The sequence below is a fragment of the Adelges cooleyi genome, unplaced genomic scaffold, assembly GCF_023614345.1.
Source record: "Adelges cooleyi isolate 19-005CV unplaced genomic scaffold, UGA_ACOO_1.1 ACOO_flye_CR_arks_rails_tigmint_CR_PRNA_574, whole genome shotgun sequence".
Classification (NCBI taxonomy): domain Eukaryota; kingdom Metazoa; phylum Arthropoda; class Insecta; order Hemiptera; family Adelgidae; genus Adelges; species Adelges cooleyi.
The window spans coordinates 13,698,311-13,717,840 of record NW_026096268.1 but is presented as its reverse complement, the minus strand read 5'-3'; the positions used below and the strand labels follow the sequence as shown (position 1 = coordinate 13,717,840).

Sequence of the window (19,530 nt, the reverse complement as noted above, 5' to 3'; positions counted from 1 at the left end):
GTTCACGAGTATTTTAAGTTTGTTAAACATACAAATTTTTTATTCTACCTTATTATTTATGGTTATTGGTTAAATAAATGCGCAAGCTGTCTTAGTACTATTTAATATTTTACACTACTCGATTATTACCAAGCGATAAGTTATTGCAATTATTTTCATGCTAGATAATATATTAATCATCATTCATCATCATGCAATGCTGCCATCATGAGATGATGGTTTCTAGTCTAATTCGAATATATTAATATTTAAACAATACTAAAGTATATAAACCTAATGTTATGTTGGTTGAAAGCCTGTCTTAAATGTTACACCTTATGTGTGAGCTAAAATACTATTGCTAATTAGTAATTTGTCACAACACTATAATTTTTGATAGTTTTAAGTGGGCAATATGGTATTGGGTTCTTTTGTAACATTGATGTTCTCATTATATTTTATGTGAGTATAAACTATTGTTAATAAAGTATTCTTAGTATTCTTGATTTTTGGTACTGCCATGAACTGTAGGACTAAGAAAAATATGTAGTAGAACAAAATATCTAAAATATGTAATAGATATTCTTCTATTCATGAACTTTTATCATAATTTGTGTTTAATGTTATATGTTATGCGATAAAATTTTTGGATTTTTTTTCTGCTGTTGGCAAGTTAAACAGATATTCTTTTTAACTCTTTCCGGCACGAATTTTGTCCCGCTGTGCGGCGTGCCGAAAAGAGTTAAACATTTATCCGTAGGTACAACAATTCGTTGTTTTTTTAACTGAAAAATGGATTTTTGACAATGGTTATGGTAGTATTAACCAGGTAATCGATGTACCGTGTTTTTATCTTCTGCTACCACATTACGAGATAACTGTAGATTCTGGAATGCCGGGTTCCAAATTCCAATCCAGGTGTTAAGTCGTGACAAGCATGGTAGATTTAGATTTTTCATTTAAGTGACGAGACAACTGACAAGCGTGAAGCGCGTTATGGACTGGTGACATCAGCTGGCATTAATTATTAACAACAATGAAAATTGAAAATTAATTATTAAGCAATAAGTTGCTACTCAAGGTAAAGCAAATTAAGGGCTCGAACTAGTAACGCGGAATAATAAACAATTACCTTTGGTAAACTAAAATAAAACTGAAACCTGTGTAGGTAACATAATACGGAAATAGAAGAAATATTTTTATATTGGGTGTTAGACTCTAAATGTTTATTCTAGTTACAAGTTCTTGATGATTACTAACTAGGGATCACTAATTTGTTAATAGAAAACTTAATATGTCTGTTTAGCACAACTATTTTTGAATAATATTCACTAAAAACAAGTTTATCGTTGTGTGACATCTGTTTAAAATAACAATATACAAAACTGAACATATTATAGGTTAAACATAAATTTCATTTGGTTTATATGATTGATATCTATGTTTATTGCTTTATGTTAGGAAGTATTGGTTCCCAAATAATGTATTTTTTTTTTTGCATTTAGGTCAAAAAAAATGGTTGAAGCTTTATCTACTGGATTTCAAAATTTATATGATACATTTACTAGGTCGATAAATACCGAAGGTATACGACAAAATGGACTTCGTGAAACCTACATAGTTCCCAAAAGTACTATTAACACTGGTGAAACAATACCCCAGCGATACCGACAAAAGGTTCGGAGGATTTTTGTATTTGACACTAAACAAGTTTGTCACGCTAAAGAGTCAAAATGGCCGATTTTGAAAGAAAGAAAACTACGTCCTTTTGTAGGACAGTGTTGTCCGGTTTGCATACCTGTATGTATTCAAGAAAAAAGAGCTTGCATGTTTCTGCATAATTAGAACAATCTATTGTTTTGTGTATTTACAGTTCACAGCAAATGGTCATATAAAAGTGGAATCCAATTTAAAAAACTTGTTGGACATTTACAGTATCGGTCTCTTTAAGAAATCGTTGTTTGGGTCTCACATTGATGCAATTAAGTTTTTCTACATGTTGAAAAAACAGAAGTACAAATATGTTTCAAATGATGTTGGTTCAATTATTGTTTTTGTATAAAATGTATGGATTGAAATAATAAATATATTTCAATTTAGATTCTCAATGACGAAGTTGTGAAGAATGTTATTACAGTAGTCTCACGTGAAAAGTTTGCTGATACTTCGGAAGGAGATGTCAGTGATTTAAGCAAAGAGTTACAAATTCAAGAAATAAAAGCAAAAAATATTTTAAAAGTAATGGCTTCGAGAATTTCAAATGTTATATACAAGTAAGGCTTTCTCTTATATTGCTGCAGATAAGTTAATATTGATGTTTTGTACACATTTTCAGGGTCGTTTCGTGTGTTGCATTTTATTTATTTTCTTGGACGACTTCTAGCCTTGTTGTACAGCCTAGTCAAATTGAAAAAGTCAAAGAAGCTGAACAAAGCGGATTACCAATCATTTATTTACCATTACATAAAAGTCACTTGGATTATATTCTTTTGGGATTAGTTTTAACCATGTACAATATAAAGCCACCTTTAGTGGCCGCAGGGGATAACCTTAGATTTTTTTTTTTCAGGTAAATATTTATTTATTTTTAACGTGTATGTAATATTATACATAAATAAAAGGGTAAAATACATGAACTTTGATTCAGCAATTTATTAAGTCGTCTCGGTGCTTTCTACATCAAAAGGCAAATGCAATCAAACAACAATGAGAAAGACAAACTTTATTGGTCAATATTGAGTAGTTATATAAAAAATAACTTGAAATCAGGACATCACATTGAATTCTTTTTGGAAGGTGGTCGAACACGAAGTGGAAAATGCTGTGTACCCAAGGGTAAACAATTAATTATTATACAACATGTTGATCAAATTGTTCAGTTGAAAATAATAATTTTTAGTTTTAATGAAAGCTTTTAAATACATTTGTGTTGGATTGTTTAGTAAAAAAATACTAGCTTTTTTTTTTATAAAAATATTAATTGTTTACAGCTCTAATTTGCCTTAATACGATCAAGTTTAATAAATAATTATTGCATTCATTATTTTAGGCGGATTATTGAGTATAATAGTAGATGCCTATCGCGAAGGAGTTATTGAAGACGCATGGATTGTACCTATATCAATGAATTATGATCGTTTATTTGAAGGTGATTTTGTTAGAGAACAACTTGGTCAACCGAAAAAAAGTGAAACGTTTTTTGCAACTCTATTGACATTCATTCGATCTATTTGTTCACCACACGGCATAATGAGAGTGGACTTCAATGCTCCATATAAACTAAGGGTCAGTGTAAAAGTTCAAAATGCTTTTTGTGTTAACAAATCGGTCAACGTTATTATTATTTCAGGATTTATACGAGTCTATAGATAAAAAGCTAAAATTAGAAAACATTGAAGGGGCTGGTTCTTTAGATCTAGTTGAAAATAATAAATATAAACAAATAGTTGATGCGATGGCCAGACATATTATTTATGGTAATTATTAAAAAATGATTTTATTACTTAAATTATTAGACTAAATTAAGTTTGGTAATACTATATTTTTAATGTTTATAGATTGTTGGAAATCTACAGCGACTATGTCGACAAATGCCATTAGTTTTTTACTGTTAAAAAAGTATAGAAATGGTACTACGGTCGAACAGCTGGCCAAAGATTTGTCAAAATTACGCGATAAACTTAAATCATCAAACAGAGACATTGGTTTTAGTGGTAGTTCTAAGGATGTAGTTCAACACGCAGTAAGTGTGGTCCTGTTAAATATACTGTACAAGTTAATAAAGCATTTTTTAAATTTTTATTTGAATTTTAGGTTAGTATTTTGGGACCAAAACTAGTTATTTGTGAGAAAAAAAATTCGGAACTTGTCATTAAGCCTGTGCTTGAAGTAAATAGTTTAATAGAACTGTCATATTATGGAAATAGTTTATTATCTTATTATTGTCATCAGTCACTAGTTGGTTAGTAAATTATAAAAAAAAATCTTTAATACAATTAATTACTATCTTAAACATTAATGACTTAAAATATCTAAAAAATAAAATGTATTTAAATTCTCTTCAAACTATCATAGTTGACAATAAACGTATCAGAACTAATGATTTAATAGTTGTATTACATTGCTTACATGCGCAGATCACTAATTTATAACTATTTATATAAAAAAAAAAATTAGCAGTTATTCCTTTTAAGTTACTGGAATATGTAATTTAACAAAATAAAATAAATTAAACTATAAAACCAAATTAATTTATTTGCATGTAAACCATGACAAGTAATTTTTTACTTAATTTCAAAACTAAAATTTATCAATTCATTACTGTTCATCAATTTCTTAAAAAGAATTGTTTTTATTAATGTGATAGTTGTGGAGAATGTTGTCTAAAAATTGGTATAGCTAGTTATTTGTAAAAATATTTAAAAAAAAATTTAAATATTGTGTTGTTTTCATATTATTTAATTATCAATAGTTTACAAAGTATAATTTTATTATTTTTAGCAATTGTATTAAGTTATATGGTGGGTTCAGAATTTTGGAGTTTAAATGTCTCTGAAGTACTGGTATCACGTCAGATTTTGTTGGAGTGGATTGTTTGGATAACTGAACTGTTGAAGTACGATTTTGTCTTTTTAAAACCTTGTCAAAACATCGAAGACGTACTTGATTCGATCATTCAAATTTTTGAAGTTGAAGAAATAATCACAAAAGAACAGGTATTTCTCAAAGTATATTGTACTTTTTAAATCTATGTAAAATTCAATAAAAATAAGCATTTATATGATTATTGTGATTATTTGTATTTTTAATTGTAGCTCCTTGATGAAGAAAGACAAGGACAAAAAATGGCAAAATATTTTGATAGTGATTCAGAAGATGATTATATAAGGCCTGTAATTGATATTAATTATCATGTAAGTTATGAAATTTTAAATTATACACATGAAAATGAGATTATATATAATGGTGATTAATAAATGGAATGTAAATAATCACCATAATAAAACATTGATAATTTGTAAAATAATATTGAAATATTTTTACAACAATATGTGTGTTTCGTTTGAAACTAATTGTTTTATAAACAAAATAGTATAGTTTGTGTGTATTAATTTGAGGTAATTGTTATTAATGAAATGTGTGTTATTTTACAGGTGAAAGCAGATCAAAATAGCTTAAATAAATTGAAATTTTTTAGATCTATTATGATGCCATTTTTGGAATGTATGGCTGAATGTGCTTATAGTTTTATTGCCTCACCTTATGAGACAGTAAGAGAAAATGATCAAATACAAACCATTTTAACGCAAATGCAAGATAACTTTGCTGGTGGATATCTAATTTATGGTAAGTGCTAAGTGGTAATAAATACAATTGAAAGGTTTGGTTTAACAAACACATCAGTCCATTTTTATCAAACATTTTTTTTTGGAAATATTACTTCTAAAGATATTACAAAACATTTTCCTCCCAGTGTTGTAAACGAGATTAAGAATTTTCTTTTAATCATCCTGAACAATATTAAATAGTATATTTATGAGATTTTTTGCTCCAAGTCCTTCAATTTTACAGAAATAACTTTTATTTTTATCAATTTATATATTAAGTTATTATTTTAATTGTAAAGCTGTAAACGGGTGTAGGTGATTGTTTTTACAAAATAAACTTTTTGGTAATAAAGGGTAGAAACAATTTTTTCCTTATTAATATATTTTACTTATCAATATAACTGTATGAACATTTACACCTTTTTGCAGTATCACCGTTAATATTTTAATATGAGGTATATGCACCCTCTGATTTATTGTAGGTGAGAGTATTTCTGTTGAAACTATTAAACACTCATTTTTATCATTTGAGCAACTCGGCTGCCTCTCAATTCAAAAGATTGATAATATTAAGATGCTAAGTATGATAGACGAATCAAGAACAAATATGGAAAAAGTATTGAGCTATCTCGAATTATTTGTGGAACCCACTGCTTAAATATTTATATACTTGTGTTTATTTTCAAATTATATTATATTGACCAGTATTATATTATTTGTATCAGTAAAATAAGTGAACCAATTATTTTGACTTTGGGTTTACTATTATTTTTTTATTAAGTTAAATTATTAGAAAAACATTTTTAATACCGTACAATTTGGTAAAACTGAAATACATTAGTAATGCGTTAGTATCAAATTTGTATTATTAATTTATTGTTACATTTAATAAAAAAAAATTGTTGTAATGACTTGTTTTAAATACATATTTTTGTTGACAACTATGATACTTATTTTAACTGTATACAATGGTAATATTTCTGTCTTCTAAAATGAAAACGGGCATACAGCTAAATTCACAAATTAGAATAACACAGCAACTAGAATGATGTCATTTGCAAATAATTAAACACTGGTAAAGATGTACAGAACAAAATTAAAAAACAAAAACGTCGATGGTATGTTTGGTAATGATTAATAATTAATTCATATTAAGGCTCGTTAGAATTTTTTTTATCATTATTTTATTTAACACCAAGCGAAATTACTGTGTAATGACATTAAGTTTTATTAAATGTGCAATATATTTATATGCAATATTGCATTTGCTCGCGGGTCACGTCGTCCATTCTAGGGCTGGATAGATCGAGTCTGGAAGAAAATACAGTGCCTATGACTATTGCATAGCGGATAGTCTATGGCTTCAACCAAAACAAACATAATAGACATGTGTTGTAATTTATTAAATTAATGTATTACATTACATTTTTCTTTCAACACGGGTCTTTTAAAATATTATTGTAATATTTTTTATGTAATTTGCATTGTACTTTTTACTCGGGTACGACAGACAACTGTACTACCTATATTCATTGTTTGATTTATAGTCTCGTTTACCTGAAATTTCTTGCATGTGACATGTCGATACATAATTAACTAAATTATAATAAACGTTTATATTTTATACTCGTTTGAAACCGTATAGCCAAAAATATAGTATATATATTTAGGTAATTGATACATTTTCAAGTTGTGGCTATTATAATGTAAGCAATAACAAATATCTCGAATGATTGTTAATTTATTAGACATGGCATTACAAACATTTGCCACAACACAGCTTTTTTTTTCGTACCAAAAAGGTTTGTTTTTTTTTTAATCCCATTGTCTTTTCAATTTTTGTCAAAGTGTTTTTCATAATTCCCGGCAACCATTTACAGCGCTCGTCGTCGTTTTCTCTGAACAATATCGGACTAAAAAAACCATTGATAGTTTAAAACCAATTTTGAAAATTCGAGTAAAAAAAAAAAATGAAATTCGATTATTTAGGTACCTGTTATAATTATCATATATTTGTAAGAAATAATACATCCATATATAATTAAATTTAAACATCATATTAGGTATTTTTATTTTTTATTATTGGAAATATATACAATCGCCTATGTACAATAAGTAAAATGGCTAATTTTTTTTTTATAAGGCTGGACGACTTGAGTGAAGACTTGACACGACTTGACACTACTTCAAGGTATTACGCATAAATTCCAAAGTTAATTTATAAAAAAAAAATTGAAGAATTTTGTTCAGATTTTCTACAATAGATGTCTACAATATTAGTTTTCGATTAAATTTCATATTTAAACGCTGAACAAGTCATATAGACTACGTAAAACATATTTATTTAACTGAGCTTTATATTATCCTACAGGCCTGTAGGCCTTTAAATAATAATAATATTAAGATATACTAGGCAATGATAAAAAATAATTGTTGTACTTACAATTTATCTTCCGTCGTGTTTGTTTGTTCATTCAAGCAACAATAACTAGAAAAAAAACACTTGTTGGTTGGCTCTGTGATACTTGGAATTATATTTTATGATCTAAGGATTAGGATTGATATGATATTAATTTACTAAGTTGTATAACATGATCATTGATCGTAAAAGAAAGTAGAAACAAGCCCAAATAAATGTATTTACACAAGGACCACTATCAACACCATTAACAGATATATATTATTCCGGAAATATTGGATGTTCCAAAATACAAACCCGCAATTTATGTTTTCAAATTGGTTCAAAGTCAACGAAACCAAGTCCTATCATTTTAACAATGCACTCGCTCTATGTGACCACCAGCCGGCAGCTTTACTAAACAGATCCAACCTCTCAATTGATTTAAGTCAATTACTTAGGGCTAATACTCGTTAGAAAATTAACGTGGACAATTTTTTGTAAACAAATATGGAAAACCATTCCGTCTTCTCGGGCCTATCTTCCTATATTTAGTTTTCTAAATTATATTCCGCCTCCTTTTAGACAAAAAATAGCTACTAAATATTATTGTTACAAGTTTTATTGTTCTCACTCGTCAATGACCACTTTAGACTTCATTTTAATATCTTGACGATAGTGCTTGCTGTTTTGACGGTTCTATAACATGAGAATTGCAATCAGTTCAGTACAGATATTATCAGTAATATGATTAATAATTAATACCATATTTGAAGTAATCTATTCGATTCGTGTATTCGGATTATGTACATTGATTTCTGTGTCTACAAAAATTTTATTACATTTTTATTTACATTGTCATGGTTACTTTGTAATAATATTATGATATCGACTTCAACACACAATAAACCATTATTGAAGACAGATTTCAAAAAAACTTAAGGTTAAAGACCTTGGACGTTTTACGTGACGAAAAAATTCTGGGTCAGTACCTACCTCGCTTATGAATCTGTTGCCAAAGAATTTATCCGAATCAGCATATTAACTTTAGCGCATTGCTTTTTAATCATTTCGACCTTTAATACAATTTTGATTAGTACCACGCACAAGTCCACATAATTATGCACGGTAACAACTATTATTTTTTTTATAAAAAAAACAATTAATTTCCAGAACTATCCACATTCAACATAATATCAGGCGAGCATCATGCGAGTATCATTTTTAGTATTCGCGGTCCTATACAGTAATGTACCTAAATTACCTATCGTTTGCGCCATGGTATTATATAATATTACAATATGCACTAACAGAAAATAATGGAAATATCATTTTTTTTACATTAGTTGAGAGAGGGAAGTGTGTCAGCAAATAACTTCAGAAAAATATCCTAGTCTTCTGGTGATAAATCGAAGATATTCTTTTAAAATGTTTTAATTTTTTTAGGTGCAGTCTTAAGACAGGAAGGTCTGAAAATTCTTCTACATGTAAATCGATGTGAACTTTTAACAAATATATTTAGAAGGAAGGTCTCTTCACCTGTTCACAGAATCTGTGACCACCCCAAAAATAATATGCACTCTCCCCACTCCGTAAGGCGAAGCCGTAGTACTGTATATAATAAAAATGCTTTTTGTAATAATTTATCAATATGTAAACTATTAAATATAATTCTATTGTTGTCTTAATAGGTACGTATTCAAATTGTATGTAAAAAATATAGATAATGAACGAATCCTGTGCTAATTGATTAATAACTGTCATAGCTGTAATAATTGATTAAGTCCAGAAATCAGATATAGTATTTTAACAAGCAGTAACAAGCTAATATCTAAGGTGGCTTGTATATTAAAACATCAAGTTTCTGGCTAATATTTTAGTGTTTAATATCTGGCTTAAAACAATTCATAAGAATATGACCTCTTAAATTATTGAATTCAATTTAGTTCAGTTCTAGTTTGAACGTTGAGAATACAGCATAATCGGTGAAACTCTCCAAATTTTTTTCTTTTTTGATTTAGTTCATGTACCCATTTTCTTTTTTTTCGTCTTGCTTGACTCAAGGCAAGCAGAAGAAGCAATTCTTCTTTTTCAAAACAACTGCTAGACATTTTGTAAAATAAAATAAAAACAGAAAACGTGAGATAAAAAAATGAAAAATAAAAAACAACACTCTTGGTCGTGGCAATTTTCACACTAGTACGCTCAAACTTGTCCGCATTCTGTTTGACTATCCTAGTCCGCAGCAGACCAGCGGACTAGTTGGACGGACATGTCCACGCGGACAGTCCGCTTTCTGTTTGACCGATCCTTAATCGTATGCTCCGAGCCGAAAAAACAGTATAACAGTCGTCCTTTTTTAGGCTACCCATGTAATCTTTTTTAAAGTTTCCCTTCTGGTTATTCTGTGGCTTTATCAACAGCAAGCAAAATATTATGATAACAGATCATGTAAACAAATATTATTGAGTAATTAATCATCGTAGTTAGTGAATAATAATACCGTTTTTGTCGTTACATCTCGTTTGTAGCTATTTTTACTTTTTGCAATATAAAATACATTTTTATTTACTTAAAAATTATGGTTTTGTAAGTAACATATAATATTAAAATATATATGATTGACAAATAACAAACGGCGTTTAATTCCAAAAAAATGCCTCACATGCAACACATTGACGAATTGATCCGAGAATATTTTTTATTTCGAGGATTCACAAATTCATTGAAATGGTTTGATTATGATGTAAAAGCTGACAAAGATAAAGGATTTAGAGTAAGTTTAAGTGTAACTTCAACTCTTGTTACACTACAATACACTTACCTTTTTTTTTTTTTTTTGTAATGTATCATTATTATTATTATGTAGTTCAAAATATGGAATACTGTGAAATATAAACAGTGAACTGTTTGTGGTTTTTTCCAACAGGTTGACAAACTAGTTGAACAAATAACACAATTGGTATATTCTTATGACTTAGCCACAATTAGAGACCTCTGGTCACATTTTGAAAATAAACTTTTTTCAAAGCTCGATCAAGACGTATCATCAGGTAAATTTTTAGCAGTAATACAATTGCTCTATTTTGTCTAATTATAATTTCAATTTATTTTTTTAGCTGTTAAAAAATTAGAAAACAGTTTGCTCAAATTTTACGTTGTGCACGCATTGACTAACAACCGTTCAGACAAAGTCTACGAATTTTTAACAAAAATGACTAATGATATTCATGTGCAAGCTGAATGGAAAGATTGGTTTAGTAAGATTACTAACATAACTAAACACTAAGTTTTTGTGTTTTGTTGTTATATTATTAACAATAATTATACATTTTTCTTGTTTAGTGTTGCCATACTTAAAAAATATCGAAGAAAATCCATTATTTGCTGTTTATTTTACTAAACAGTGGCAAGATTCATTTCTAATATCTCTGCATAATTTTTTAGCCATTGTTTATCAAGTAATTTGCTTTGAATTATTATTAATCAGTCAATTAATAACTATTTACTCTTTTTTTAATTTCTAGATCATTCCACGTCCCAGTTTGTGTCACTATGAAGACGATGCAAACAAAATACGAAGACTTCAAGATGAAATTGACGTACTCAAACAAAAACTCACCGATGGAGTTTCTCAACCAAAATATAACACAGTCAGCGGTTCGTTTTCTACTAAACCACCACTCGACATAATTGATGATTTCTACACAGTTTCTCAGTATGGAATTACATTCAATTATTATGTATATTTTTAAATTATAAATTACTTTATTGATTTTAGGGAAAATAGCAATAACACTAATACTGATACGTCTATGAAATCTTTAAGAACTTTGATCAGAACCATCGGAGGATTACCCACTAGTCCAATATTGGGTAAACAGATAAATACAAAAAGAATATCACAACCAATTCCTACGACTGCTGGTAAAAAAATTAGTTATACATTACTGTTGTTAGTAAATTTTTGTTAACTATAATAAACATTTTTTTTTTAGAAATTGGATTCAAAAAACACGTTGCGACTACCAATTCAAAACTCTCAACTAGTCTGTCGACTTCTCCTTCTTCATGTATTATGATGAGGCCTGGAAGCACTAGGTACTTAACTTCTATTCAATAATAAAAATATGTGAATTATCAATGTACTTAATTTATATATAATCATTTACTAGTGACAGTAGCCGCAGAACCGTATCAAAACGATCAATATCATTAGAACGTGACTCTTCACGAAGTAGAGGTCCTCGTGATACAAGTTTAGACAATTTAGATAAAAGACTACAAAAAGTTCCTCCATTTCTATTGCTGAGTCAAGTGTGTATTAATTGGAGTTATAACTAGTATAAAATACAATACATTATTAATTATGATAACAAATTTTTTTTCTTTTTGCCAGGAATCCTTTAATGAACATAAAACTAGAATCACTCAGTGCTGGTTCAACTTATCGGGCTCATTAATAGCTAGCTCAGATAATGACGGTTGTTTAAAAATTTGGACAGCTGCGCCATCACCTAAGTAATAAAATTTAAAACTGTTTTGGTTCTAGAACTTATAGAAATAATTTACACTGATCTAGGGTAATTGGTTCGACAAATCTGAAGAAAATAGTTTACAGCCTTGACTGGTTTAAGACTAATGATCGATATTTATTACTTGGATGCGATGATTGTACAATTATATTGTACGATGCTAAAGAAATGAAAATCTCATGGGAACTGAATCCATTCAAACAATCAACTAATTTAAGAATACAGTGTGTTAAATGTGGCCCTACAGACTCTACATTCATTTGTTCGCTGGTTTCCAAAGATAACAATAAATTACTCTTGTATGACCTCAAAACCAAAAAAATTGAAGTAAGACAATTTGTCCGGTTTATTTTATTTTATCAGCCTGAACAAACATTCTCGAATGTAATTTAACATTTTATACTTTTACATAATAAATTATTGTTAGTGTTAATGGATGACACATGACTTTTTAAATGGATTGAATTAATAAAAGTGTTTCAATGTCAAAAGGGCACTTAATAAACTACCGTATTTAGAGATTGATTTGAAACGAGTTGTTCAAAATGATTTAATGCATGTTTTAACATAATCATTCATTGCTTGAGTATTTTGTTGAAATTATACATTTTAATGTTATATTTAGAGACAACTCATACTGGGTAATGATGATGTGGCCGTCACATGTTGTGCCTACAACCATAACGGCCAATTATTGTACGCGGGATGCGCTGATGGTTCAGTACGAACTGTAGACCTTAGACATAGTGAAATTGTTGATCGCTGGACTCCACACGCAGACCGATTAATGTGTTTACAGTTGTCTCCAGATCATAATGATTGCTATACCTTAGGAGCGGATAAAAAAGTAATGCCTTTTACCTTTCAATCAACTGCAAATTATGTCACTAATACTGAGTATATTCCAGATATGCCGTACTAGCATGAACGGGAATAAACAATCGTGTGTATGGGAAGTGAATGTCAAAAACGACAGTCTGCTTCAGCCTAATAAATGTATGAGCCAAGCATTTACTTTAGATCAATCTGGTAGCTATATGCTATTATGTCATAGTCAACATAACGGAGGAAACATTTATAAGGTAATACCATATTTGTCCTATCAAATTGCACGACAATTATCTTTTATATATGTAATTTTTCCTTTTTTTTTCCAGATAACTAGTACTGGTTTAAGCATCGTTTTATCTCTTAAAGAACATCAAAGTGTTCCTATTGTTTGTGACTGGTCGTCATTGAATCAGTGTGGTACATGCGTAACCGGTTCAGACGATGGTACCATATGTATATCTACGCTTTTAACACCATAAAAACTAATATTTTACAATAATTATTATTTATATTTATTTAATTATTATTACTATTGTTACAAGATTTGTCATAACATAAACAATTTTTTTTTAAATAGCTAATATATACATTATTTATATTATGTATCAAAAGTGATTGACATTTACATTTTATATACATTTTTACTACATTTACCAATCAATAACCGTATTTATCATTTAAACTTGTACGACCATCGCCTTTTTGATCAGATGGAGGTCTCCAAACCATTGTTCCAAAATCTTCTGTCATATCTTTTTCAGCAGTCTTGGCAATAATCTATAATTTCATAAAAAAAATAATATAACAATGCATAATATATGTACAAAATAAATAAATAAAGTATGTATTTTAATCGGTACAAGACAACAAATTTTCATATATACCTTTTTTTCTATTTTTTCTAATTGTTTCTGCCTTTTCTCAGTGTCTTTCAAATATTTTAGAGCTTTTTCTGTTAAATAAAGATTATTGATAAAACTTGAATTAGTTCACCTCAATAATTGAATATAAGTCTTATTAAAGGAATTGCATACCTTCTTCTTTTTTTAAGGTTTCTTTTTCCGAAGACTCTTTTTCCTCAACGATATTTTTTTTTGGTAATTTTGGAATATTTTGTTTAATTGGACATTCGGCTGGATTAATTTCTTCTTTACTTTTATGTTTTATCGAAGGTTGATCATCATTGGTTGATTGACTAAGTTTTGGTTTTAACTCTATTTTTTCCTCTATAGGGTTGTCTATTTTAACTTCTTCAACTTGGGGTTTTGTAAGTTCAGGTAATGCTGTAGGCTTTACAATATTTATTATTTTTCTAAGTTTCTCTTCCTCTTCTTGTAGTTCATTCATTTTATTCTGAAAATTGATAAACACATAATTGAGTACACAATTTTCTTTATGTTTACTATAAATCATACTTTAAGTCGCGTAATCTCCATTTTATCTACAGTCTTATAATTTCTTAAATCAGCCATATACGATTCCAGAGAATCTTCATCATTATTCTCACCATAATCTTTATTGACATTTCTATTTAATCTCTTTAATTTATTTGACGTATGCTTTAAATCATCTATTAACAATTTATGTTTTTGCATCTAAACCAACATAATTAAACAAATATATTTTTGTACTATTTCAATGTTATTTGTTGACATACCAATGTATCATATGTATCAACTGTTTCCGCTGCTTTGCCAAATTTTTTCATTCTCTTTTTTCGTTTGGTGTCAATATCTCCTGTACGATCAAAGAAATTGTCATCATCGCTGTCATAAAAATCATCTGCTTCCCAATTTTTCTCTTTACGCTTTCTACTTTCTAAACAAATATTTGAAAAAAACATAACATTAATTATTATTTTAAAAAAAACCTAAATAACAACTAGGATTTAATTTTAAATACCATGTGTAGCTTGTCTTAGAAGACCGTACATATCTAAAATTTTACATGCTTCTAAAGCACAATGTACGATAGCTTCCTTTTTTTTCCCACTCACTGTAGCTTCAGCAATCTGAGGTTTACCAGTAATATTCGCTATCGGTAACCTAAAAGTAATTTTTTTTTAATTATATGCATAATAATATACAAATGAATTTTAAAAATATTATTGCTCTCACTCGATACGACATGTAAAAGTACCAAATCCTTTTTCTGATACATCATACTCAAATTCTTGTCCTTCTCTGTCAAACCAGCCTTTAAGGGTCTTTTTAGGATCATCTAAGTAAAGTTGTTCGTTTTCTTTGGGAGCAAAAGGATTTTCTTTTGTATCTTCCTCTTCATCCGCATCTTCTCCTACTCACAAAATAAACCATTAAGATATATAAAATTACCAACTTATAATCATTTATTAAAATACCCATTCCCCAATCCACCCCTTGTTCCATTTTCTTTCTTTCTTCTTCTTCCAACTGTAGTCTTTTTAATTCTTTATCTCTTTCCCTTTGTTCAAGTTCTGCTTGTCGTTTAGCTTTTAGTTCAGTAACAGACAATTCGGATTCATCTTCTTCATCATCAGGTGGGCCTTGTAGTAGATACATTCGTGTACTGCCGCCAAAACTTATCAAATGACCCACCTAAAATCAAAATAGTATACACAATCAACAACTAATTTCACTATTGTACTAAACATTTTTTTTCATGAATATACTGACATGAACTTTGACGTATGTTTTAGGTTTTATTCTTAATCGATTAAGGAATGTTCCATGAGTGCTTTCCAAGTCGTACAAATAAAATCCACGTTTTTCGTCATTTGTGGAAAATGTTGATCTATATTGGAGAACCGCATGAAAGCGAGAAATTGTTGGATGTGCCATGGTAACATGACAATTATCTAAGCGGCCAAAACAATGAAATGATCTTCCTTCTAGTGCTATTGTACTTAAAATGACTCCAGATTTCATTTCCTGATAAATTAACAAAAAAACACTTGCATAAAAAAAAAAACAATCAACAAGTAAGTTCTAACGGTATAGGTCTACCTCTAAAAAATATTTGTCTCCAGGTTTACCACCCCATGACGGTTCTTCGTACGGAATAGGAACTTGTGATACTCGTTTGGGTTTTTCTTTTTGTTCAATTGTTTTCTCTTTATCGACATTGTCTTTTGGATCTAATTTAACAAGCTCTTCGTCAACAGTAGGAACAGTTTCTTTAACGTTGCTTACAGTTTTCTTTGTGCCAGGCCTCGGCCCAATCATTAGATGAGGTACTTTGAATACAGCAGCTGCATCTTTTTCATTTTCCATGGCTAAAATTCACGGAAGAACCTATGAAACTAAAGTTAAATACTTTATAAAACAAAATATGTGTTTTAAAATTTAAACTACTAATTGGGAAACGGTAAAATGTTTATAAAAATGTAAATCTAAAATCAACAATTCCTTATCACATTTCGGCACTTGGACGCACTTATCAGTTGATAATTAACTTATCAGTTATACCGAAAGGTCAACACTACACTTCCGAATAGTTTTAGTAAATAAAATTGCCGCCTACGCCCTACATTGCAGATTTTTAGTCTTGACTCTTGTCTCCCATTGGCCGACGTTCGTTAACATTAAAATCATGTGTACTGTTCCTAAACATAATGGTTTTTCATTGTCTTTCCACTTCTGTGTTTTGTTTTGATTAAACAGCACGGCAACTGCGACTTCAATTTAATATTTGCGAGTTGCGACGTTCAGAGACCAGAGTTCATGTTTTCTGTGGAACTCGCATAATATTATATTGTACCTTTGTATCGGTAGTTACTTTTTTGATACTTTTTCCCATAATAATTTGTTTTATTCTTTTGTGATGTCTCTCGTTGTTTTTAAGGGATGAAAAATCAAGAACAAACAACACCCGGAGATGGTATCAGATCTCTAAAAACTTCTAGAGTATTCCGGATCATTAACTTTGAACTTTACTCAAAACCGGTAAGTTACCTTCTCGCCATCTTGTTTGTTGGATTCGTATTTAATAATTTGTTCAGGTTGGATTTAATCATTAGGTACTCTAATATTGTAATTTGTAAATAATAATAACATACAATTATGGAATATCAGATATTTACCACGTATTGTACTCGGACATTTGACATCAGCTGTAGGACAGTTTATGGCAACCCGAACTATTAATTAGCTGATTAATGATAATAAATTTTGTTAACTATTTCATAAAGTAAATGATCGAAGTCCGAAGATTGTTAGGTCCTACAATGTAATATAATTTGAATGACAAAAAATCTTAACATGATTATTGCATCCCAAAAAAAGGTCTTTGTTCATCACTAAATACCAATCAACTAGCGGTAAAAATGGATAGGACTTTTGGAATTTGTCCCACTTAATTTTAATCATGTTTATGTTTAAAGAATGTATACATTCTTTTCTTAATATAAAAATATACACATTTTTTATAAACCAAAATGTTTTCCATTCCATATTTTCTCCATATTTTTTGTTTACTTTTATACATTGTATACAGTGAGGTTTTCATGAGTCCCGAGTTTATAGTAAAGTCATGAGTCAAATCATGTTTAATACCAAATAAACAAAAAATATGTATACATACGACACCTACGAAAAATATATATTTTTTTAAAACTGATATTCAGTTATCATTCAATTTTTAATATCAATTTAGTGTTCTCCTGACAAGTGTCAATTGTCTTGTAGGTAGTTGTAAAAATGGTTGAGTGTCAATTGTCCTAATTTCCAATTATGTGATTAGTATTAAGCATATTTTGTGTTCAACTATTTCTTACAAAAAAAAAATTATATCCAGGGTTAGTTACTGATAAGTTAATTTTTTGCTAAATTATGACCCTAGGGAAGAGGTTATAACTCTTGATCACTCCTAATTAAATAGCAAACAAAAGTTCACTTTACTTGTAATACGTAGCTAAGAAATTTTACTTAAAACTCTTAGTTCTTACCAAAATAAAATTCTAGTTAAATGAAAATTGTGCCCAGAGACCATGACATCTAGATTGATGAAGTGAACCGAAATGCTTTTGACCTACTTAACACTCCTTTTCAACTTTTTGTCTTGCTGTGCTTGAATTGGTTGAGACTCACTTAGTCTAAATGCTTTTATAACCAGTTTAAGTTAATATGTACTAGTAGAACCCTTGGTATCGTGCCTATGGAACAGTTTTAAATCCGAGATTAAAGTAAACATTCAACTTTGAAGTGAGCCAGGGAAATTAGTTAAAACTATTATGTATTAATACTGAGAATTTTTGGGATATTTAGGTGAATAAATCAAGTCATAATTAAAGAAAAATACTTTTCTATACTATAACAATGGAAAGGGACTTCCCAGAATAGTGACACGGGTAAACTGGAGGAAAACCACACATATATTCTGCTGGAGTCGGCCTTTAAAATCATCTAAAAACCTGCTATGTGGCAGTTTAACAGTGTTCGGTACTCTTGTATTTAACCCTGAACGATTCTGATAATAAATTGATCTTTTTAATTTTTTAATTTATTTTAAATCTCAATTCTGGCCGGACAACAATCATGTTTTATGTATTATCTTATCCTATATCTTTGTCTTTATCTTGTTATCCTTAAAATTTGTAATCAATCCGCGTTATATAACATATGTAACAGTGTTGGTGGCATGAAGTACAAAAGTCACATGAAGTAACTGTGGTTAGATACTCAGGTATATACATATTAAGTATGTACATTGCGTGTCTTTTGGCTTAGTGATCTCATGGCACTCTGCTATCTAAAACAAAGCTTTGCGAGGGTGGTTTGGATATTTTTTTTTTTTTAATATTAAAATACCTTTTTTTAATTTAATAAAAAAATTATGGTTATTGTACTGAAAGTATACAACCGTGGTCATGTAGTGTTTTGGTATTAATCATTAATAGTTTAATTAGTATTTTGGTAGTCATTATGTGTTCCCTTAAACGATGTTTGTGAACTATACATGCAATTTTTCATACTTATTAAAAAGCTATTCAAGTTCTGTTGATTCTATTGAAAATTAAAAAAACAATTAATTAGTTACTTATACATAATATTTTGTTGTTGAATAAAAAGTAATGACCCTTAATTAGATAATTGTAATTATAAGTAATTGTAATAAAAAGAAGGGGAAAGTTCCATTAACTAGTTAATTATTCTTTATTCCCTTATTTATGGAATTAAGGTCTGAAAATTAGACTAAAGTAGAGCTGGAGTGTATACTATATGGCTTGTGTTAAAATTAAAAAAAAATTTATTCTAGACCCCTAATGAATTGTATGAATCTATATCACATAATATTAATAATACGATTGATATTATTTTTCAGAATAAAGTTATTATGGCATTTGGGCTTGTGTCAATGACATTTACAGTTGGTTATTTAGTTTATATGAGACACCAATATGAACAAATGGGATATTATCCAGCAGTTGCTGAAGACGGTCGTCATGAAATATACAAACCAAAACAATCAAAATGGGAATAAT

At 29.1% G+C, this 19,530-nt stretch overlaps 5 protein-coding genes across 7 annotated transcripts in view; 3 read left to right on the top strand and 2 right to left on the bottom strand.

Moving 5' to 3' along the window:
• LOC126843453 (TNF receptor-associated factor 6) overlaps nt 1-8,173 on the bottom strand; it is an 81,949-nt gene extending 73,776 nt beyond the window's left edge. Inside the window, exon 1 of the mRNA XM_050581005.1 lies at nt 8,169-8,173. The gene's annotated coding sequence lies outside the window, so the exon portion shown is untranslated. The remainder of the gene's footprint in view (nt 1-8,168) is intronic.
• Nucleotides 308-6,137, top strand: LOC126843440 (glycerol-3-phosphate acyltransferase 1, mitochondrial). Its single transcript, XM_050580988.1, has 14 exons — nt 308-441; nt 1,485-1,779; nt 1,853-2,014; nt 2,080-2,252; nt 2,315-2,548; nt 2,627-2,814; nt 3,029-3,264; nt 3,329-3,455; nt 3,537-3,721; nt 3,793-3,940; nt 4,480-4,694; nt 4,794-4,892; nt 5,133-5,325; nt 5,789-6,137. The coding sequence occupies exons 1-14, from the start codon at nt 395-397 to the stop codon at nt 5,962-5,964; spliced, it is 2,478 nt and encodes an 825-aa protein (XP_050436945.1). The 5' UTR covers nt 308-394; the 3' UTR covers nt 5,965-6,137.
• A 400-nt stretch (nt 8,174-8,573) lies between the features above and the next one.
• On the top strand, nt 8,574-13,914 carry LOC126843444 (WD repeat-containing protein 91). Of its 3 annotated transcripts, XM_050580992.1 has the most exons (14): nt 8,576-8,688; nt 9,151-10,480; nt 10,634-10,757; nt 10,824-10,964; nt 11,050-11,165; nt 11,232-11,422; nt 11,486-11,631; nt 11,703-11,805; nt 11,880-12,021; nt 12,104-12,225; nt 12,287-12,566; nt 12,865-13,086; nt 13,148-13,321; nt 13,397-13,912. In XM_050580992.1, the coding sequence occupies exons 2-14, from the start codon at nt 10,361-10,363 to the stop codon at nt 13,547-13,549; spliced, it is 2,034 nt and encodes a 677-aa protein (XP_050436949.1). In that variant the 5' UTR covers nt 8,576-8,688; nt 9,151-10,360; the 3' UTR covers nt 13,550-13,912. The 3 variants fall into 3 exon arrangements, with proteins under 3 accessions (XP_050436950.1, XP_050436949.1, XP_050436951.1); XM_050580993.1 differs by lacking the exon at nt 10,824-10,964 and having other exon boundaries at nt 8,574-8,688; nt 13,397-13,914; XM_050580994.1 differs by lacking the exon at nt 8,576-8,688 and having other exon boundaries at nt 10,375-10,480; nt 10,574-10,757.
• LOC126843447 (kanadaptin) lies at nt 13,594-16,481 on the bottom strand. The gene is made up of 10 exons (XM_050580996.1): nt 16,055-16,481; nt 15,725-15,979; nt 15,430-15,646; nt 15,188-15,365; nt 14,973-15,115; nt 14,728-14,888; nt 14,486-14,665; nt 14,105-14,423; nt 13,955-14,022; nt 13,594-13,847 (listed from the first exon to the last, which is right to left on the bottom strand). The coding sequence occupies exons 1-10, from the start codon at nt 16,319-16,321 to the stop codon at nt 13,728-13,730; spliced, it is 1,908 nt and encodes a 635-aa protein (XP_050436953.1). The 5' UTR covers nt 16,322-16,481; the 3' UTR covers nt 13,594-13,727.
• Nucleotides 16,482-16,600: 119 nt separating this feature from the next.
• On the top strand, nt 16,601-19,530 carry LOC126843466 (small integral membrane protein 8). Its single transcript, XM_050581022.1, has 3 exons — nt 16,601-16,818; nt 16,893-16,993; nt 19,371-19,530. Exons 2-3 carry the CDS (start codon nt 16,895-16,897, stop codon nt 19,527-19,529), a joined length of 258 nt encoding a protein of 85 aa, XP_050436979.1. The 5' UTR covers nt 16,601-16,818; nt 16,893-16,894; the 3' UTR covers nt 19,530.

Excerpts from the sequence above, each read along its gene's own strand:
- LOC126843440 (XM_050580988.1), top strand. The coding sequence starts at position 395 with ATGGTATTGGGTTCTTTTGTAACATTGATGTTCTCATTATATTTTAT. Across the intron at positions 442-1,484 it reads ATGTTCTCATTATATTTTAT|GTCAAAAAAAATGGTTGAAG; the intron begins GTGAGTATAAAC and ends TTTTGCATTTAG. Across the intron at positions 2,549-2,626 it reads CTTAGATTTTTTTTTTTCAG|CAATTTATTAAGTCGTCTCG; the intron begins GTAAATATTTAT and ends ACTTTGATTCAG.
- LOC126843444 (XM_050580992.1), top strand. The coding sequence starts at position 10,361 with ATGCCTCACATGCAACACATTGACGAATTGATCCGAGAATATTTTTTA. Across the intron at positions 11,423-11,485 it reads GATTTCTACACAGTTTCTCA|GGAAAATAGCAATAACACTA; the intron begins GTATGGAATTAC and ends TATTGATTTTAG. Across the intron at positions 12,226-12,286 it reads ACAGCTGCGCCATCACCTAA|GGTAATTGGTTCGACAAATC; the intron begins GTAATAAAATTT and ends ACACTGATCTAG.
- LOC126843447 (XM_050580996.1), bottom strand. The coding sequence starts at position 16,321 with ATGGAAAATGAAAAAGATGCAGCTGCTGTATTCAAAGTACCTCATCTA. Across the intron at positions 15,116-15,187 it reads ACTTTTACATGTCGTATCGA|GTTACCGATAGCGAATATTA; the intron begins GTGAGAGCAATA and ends AATTACTTTTAG. Across the intron at positions 14,889-14,972 it reads TCTAAGACAAGCTACACATG|AAAGTAGAAAGCGTAAAGAG; the intron begins GTATTTAAAATT and ends ATATTTGTTTAG.
- LOC126843466 (XM_050581022.1), top strand. The coding sequence starts at position 16,895 with ATGAAAAATCAAGAACAAACAACACCCGGAGATGGTATCAGATCTCTA. Across the intron at positions 16,994-19,370 it reads TTGAACTTTACTCAAAACCG|AATAAAGTTATTATGGCATT; the intron begins GTAAGTTACCTT and ends ATTATTTTTCAG.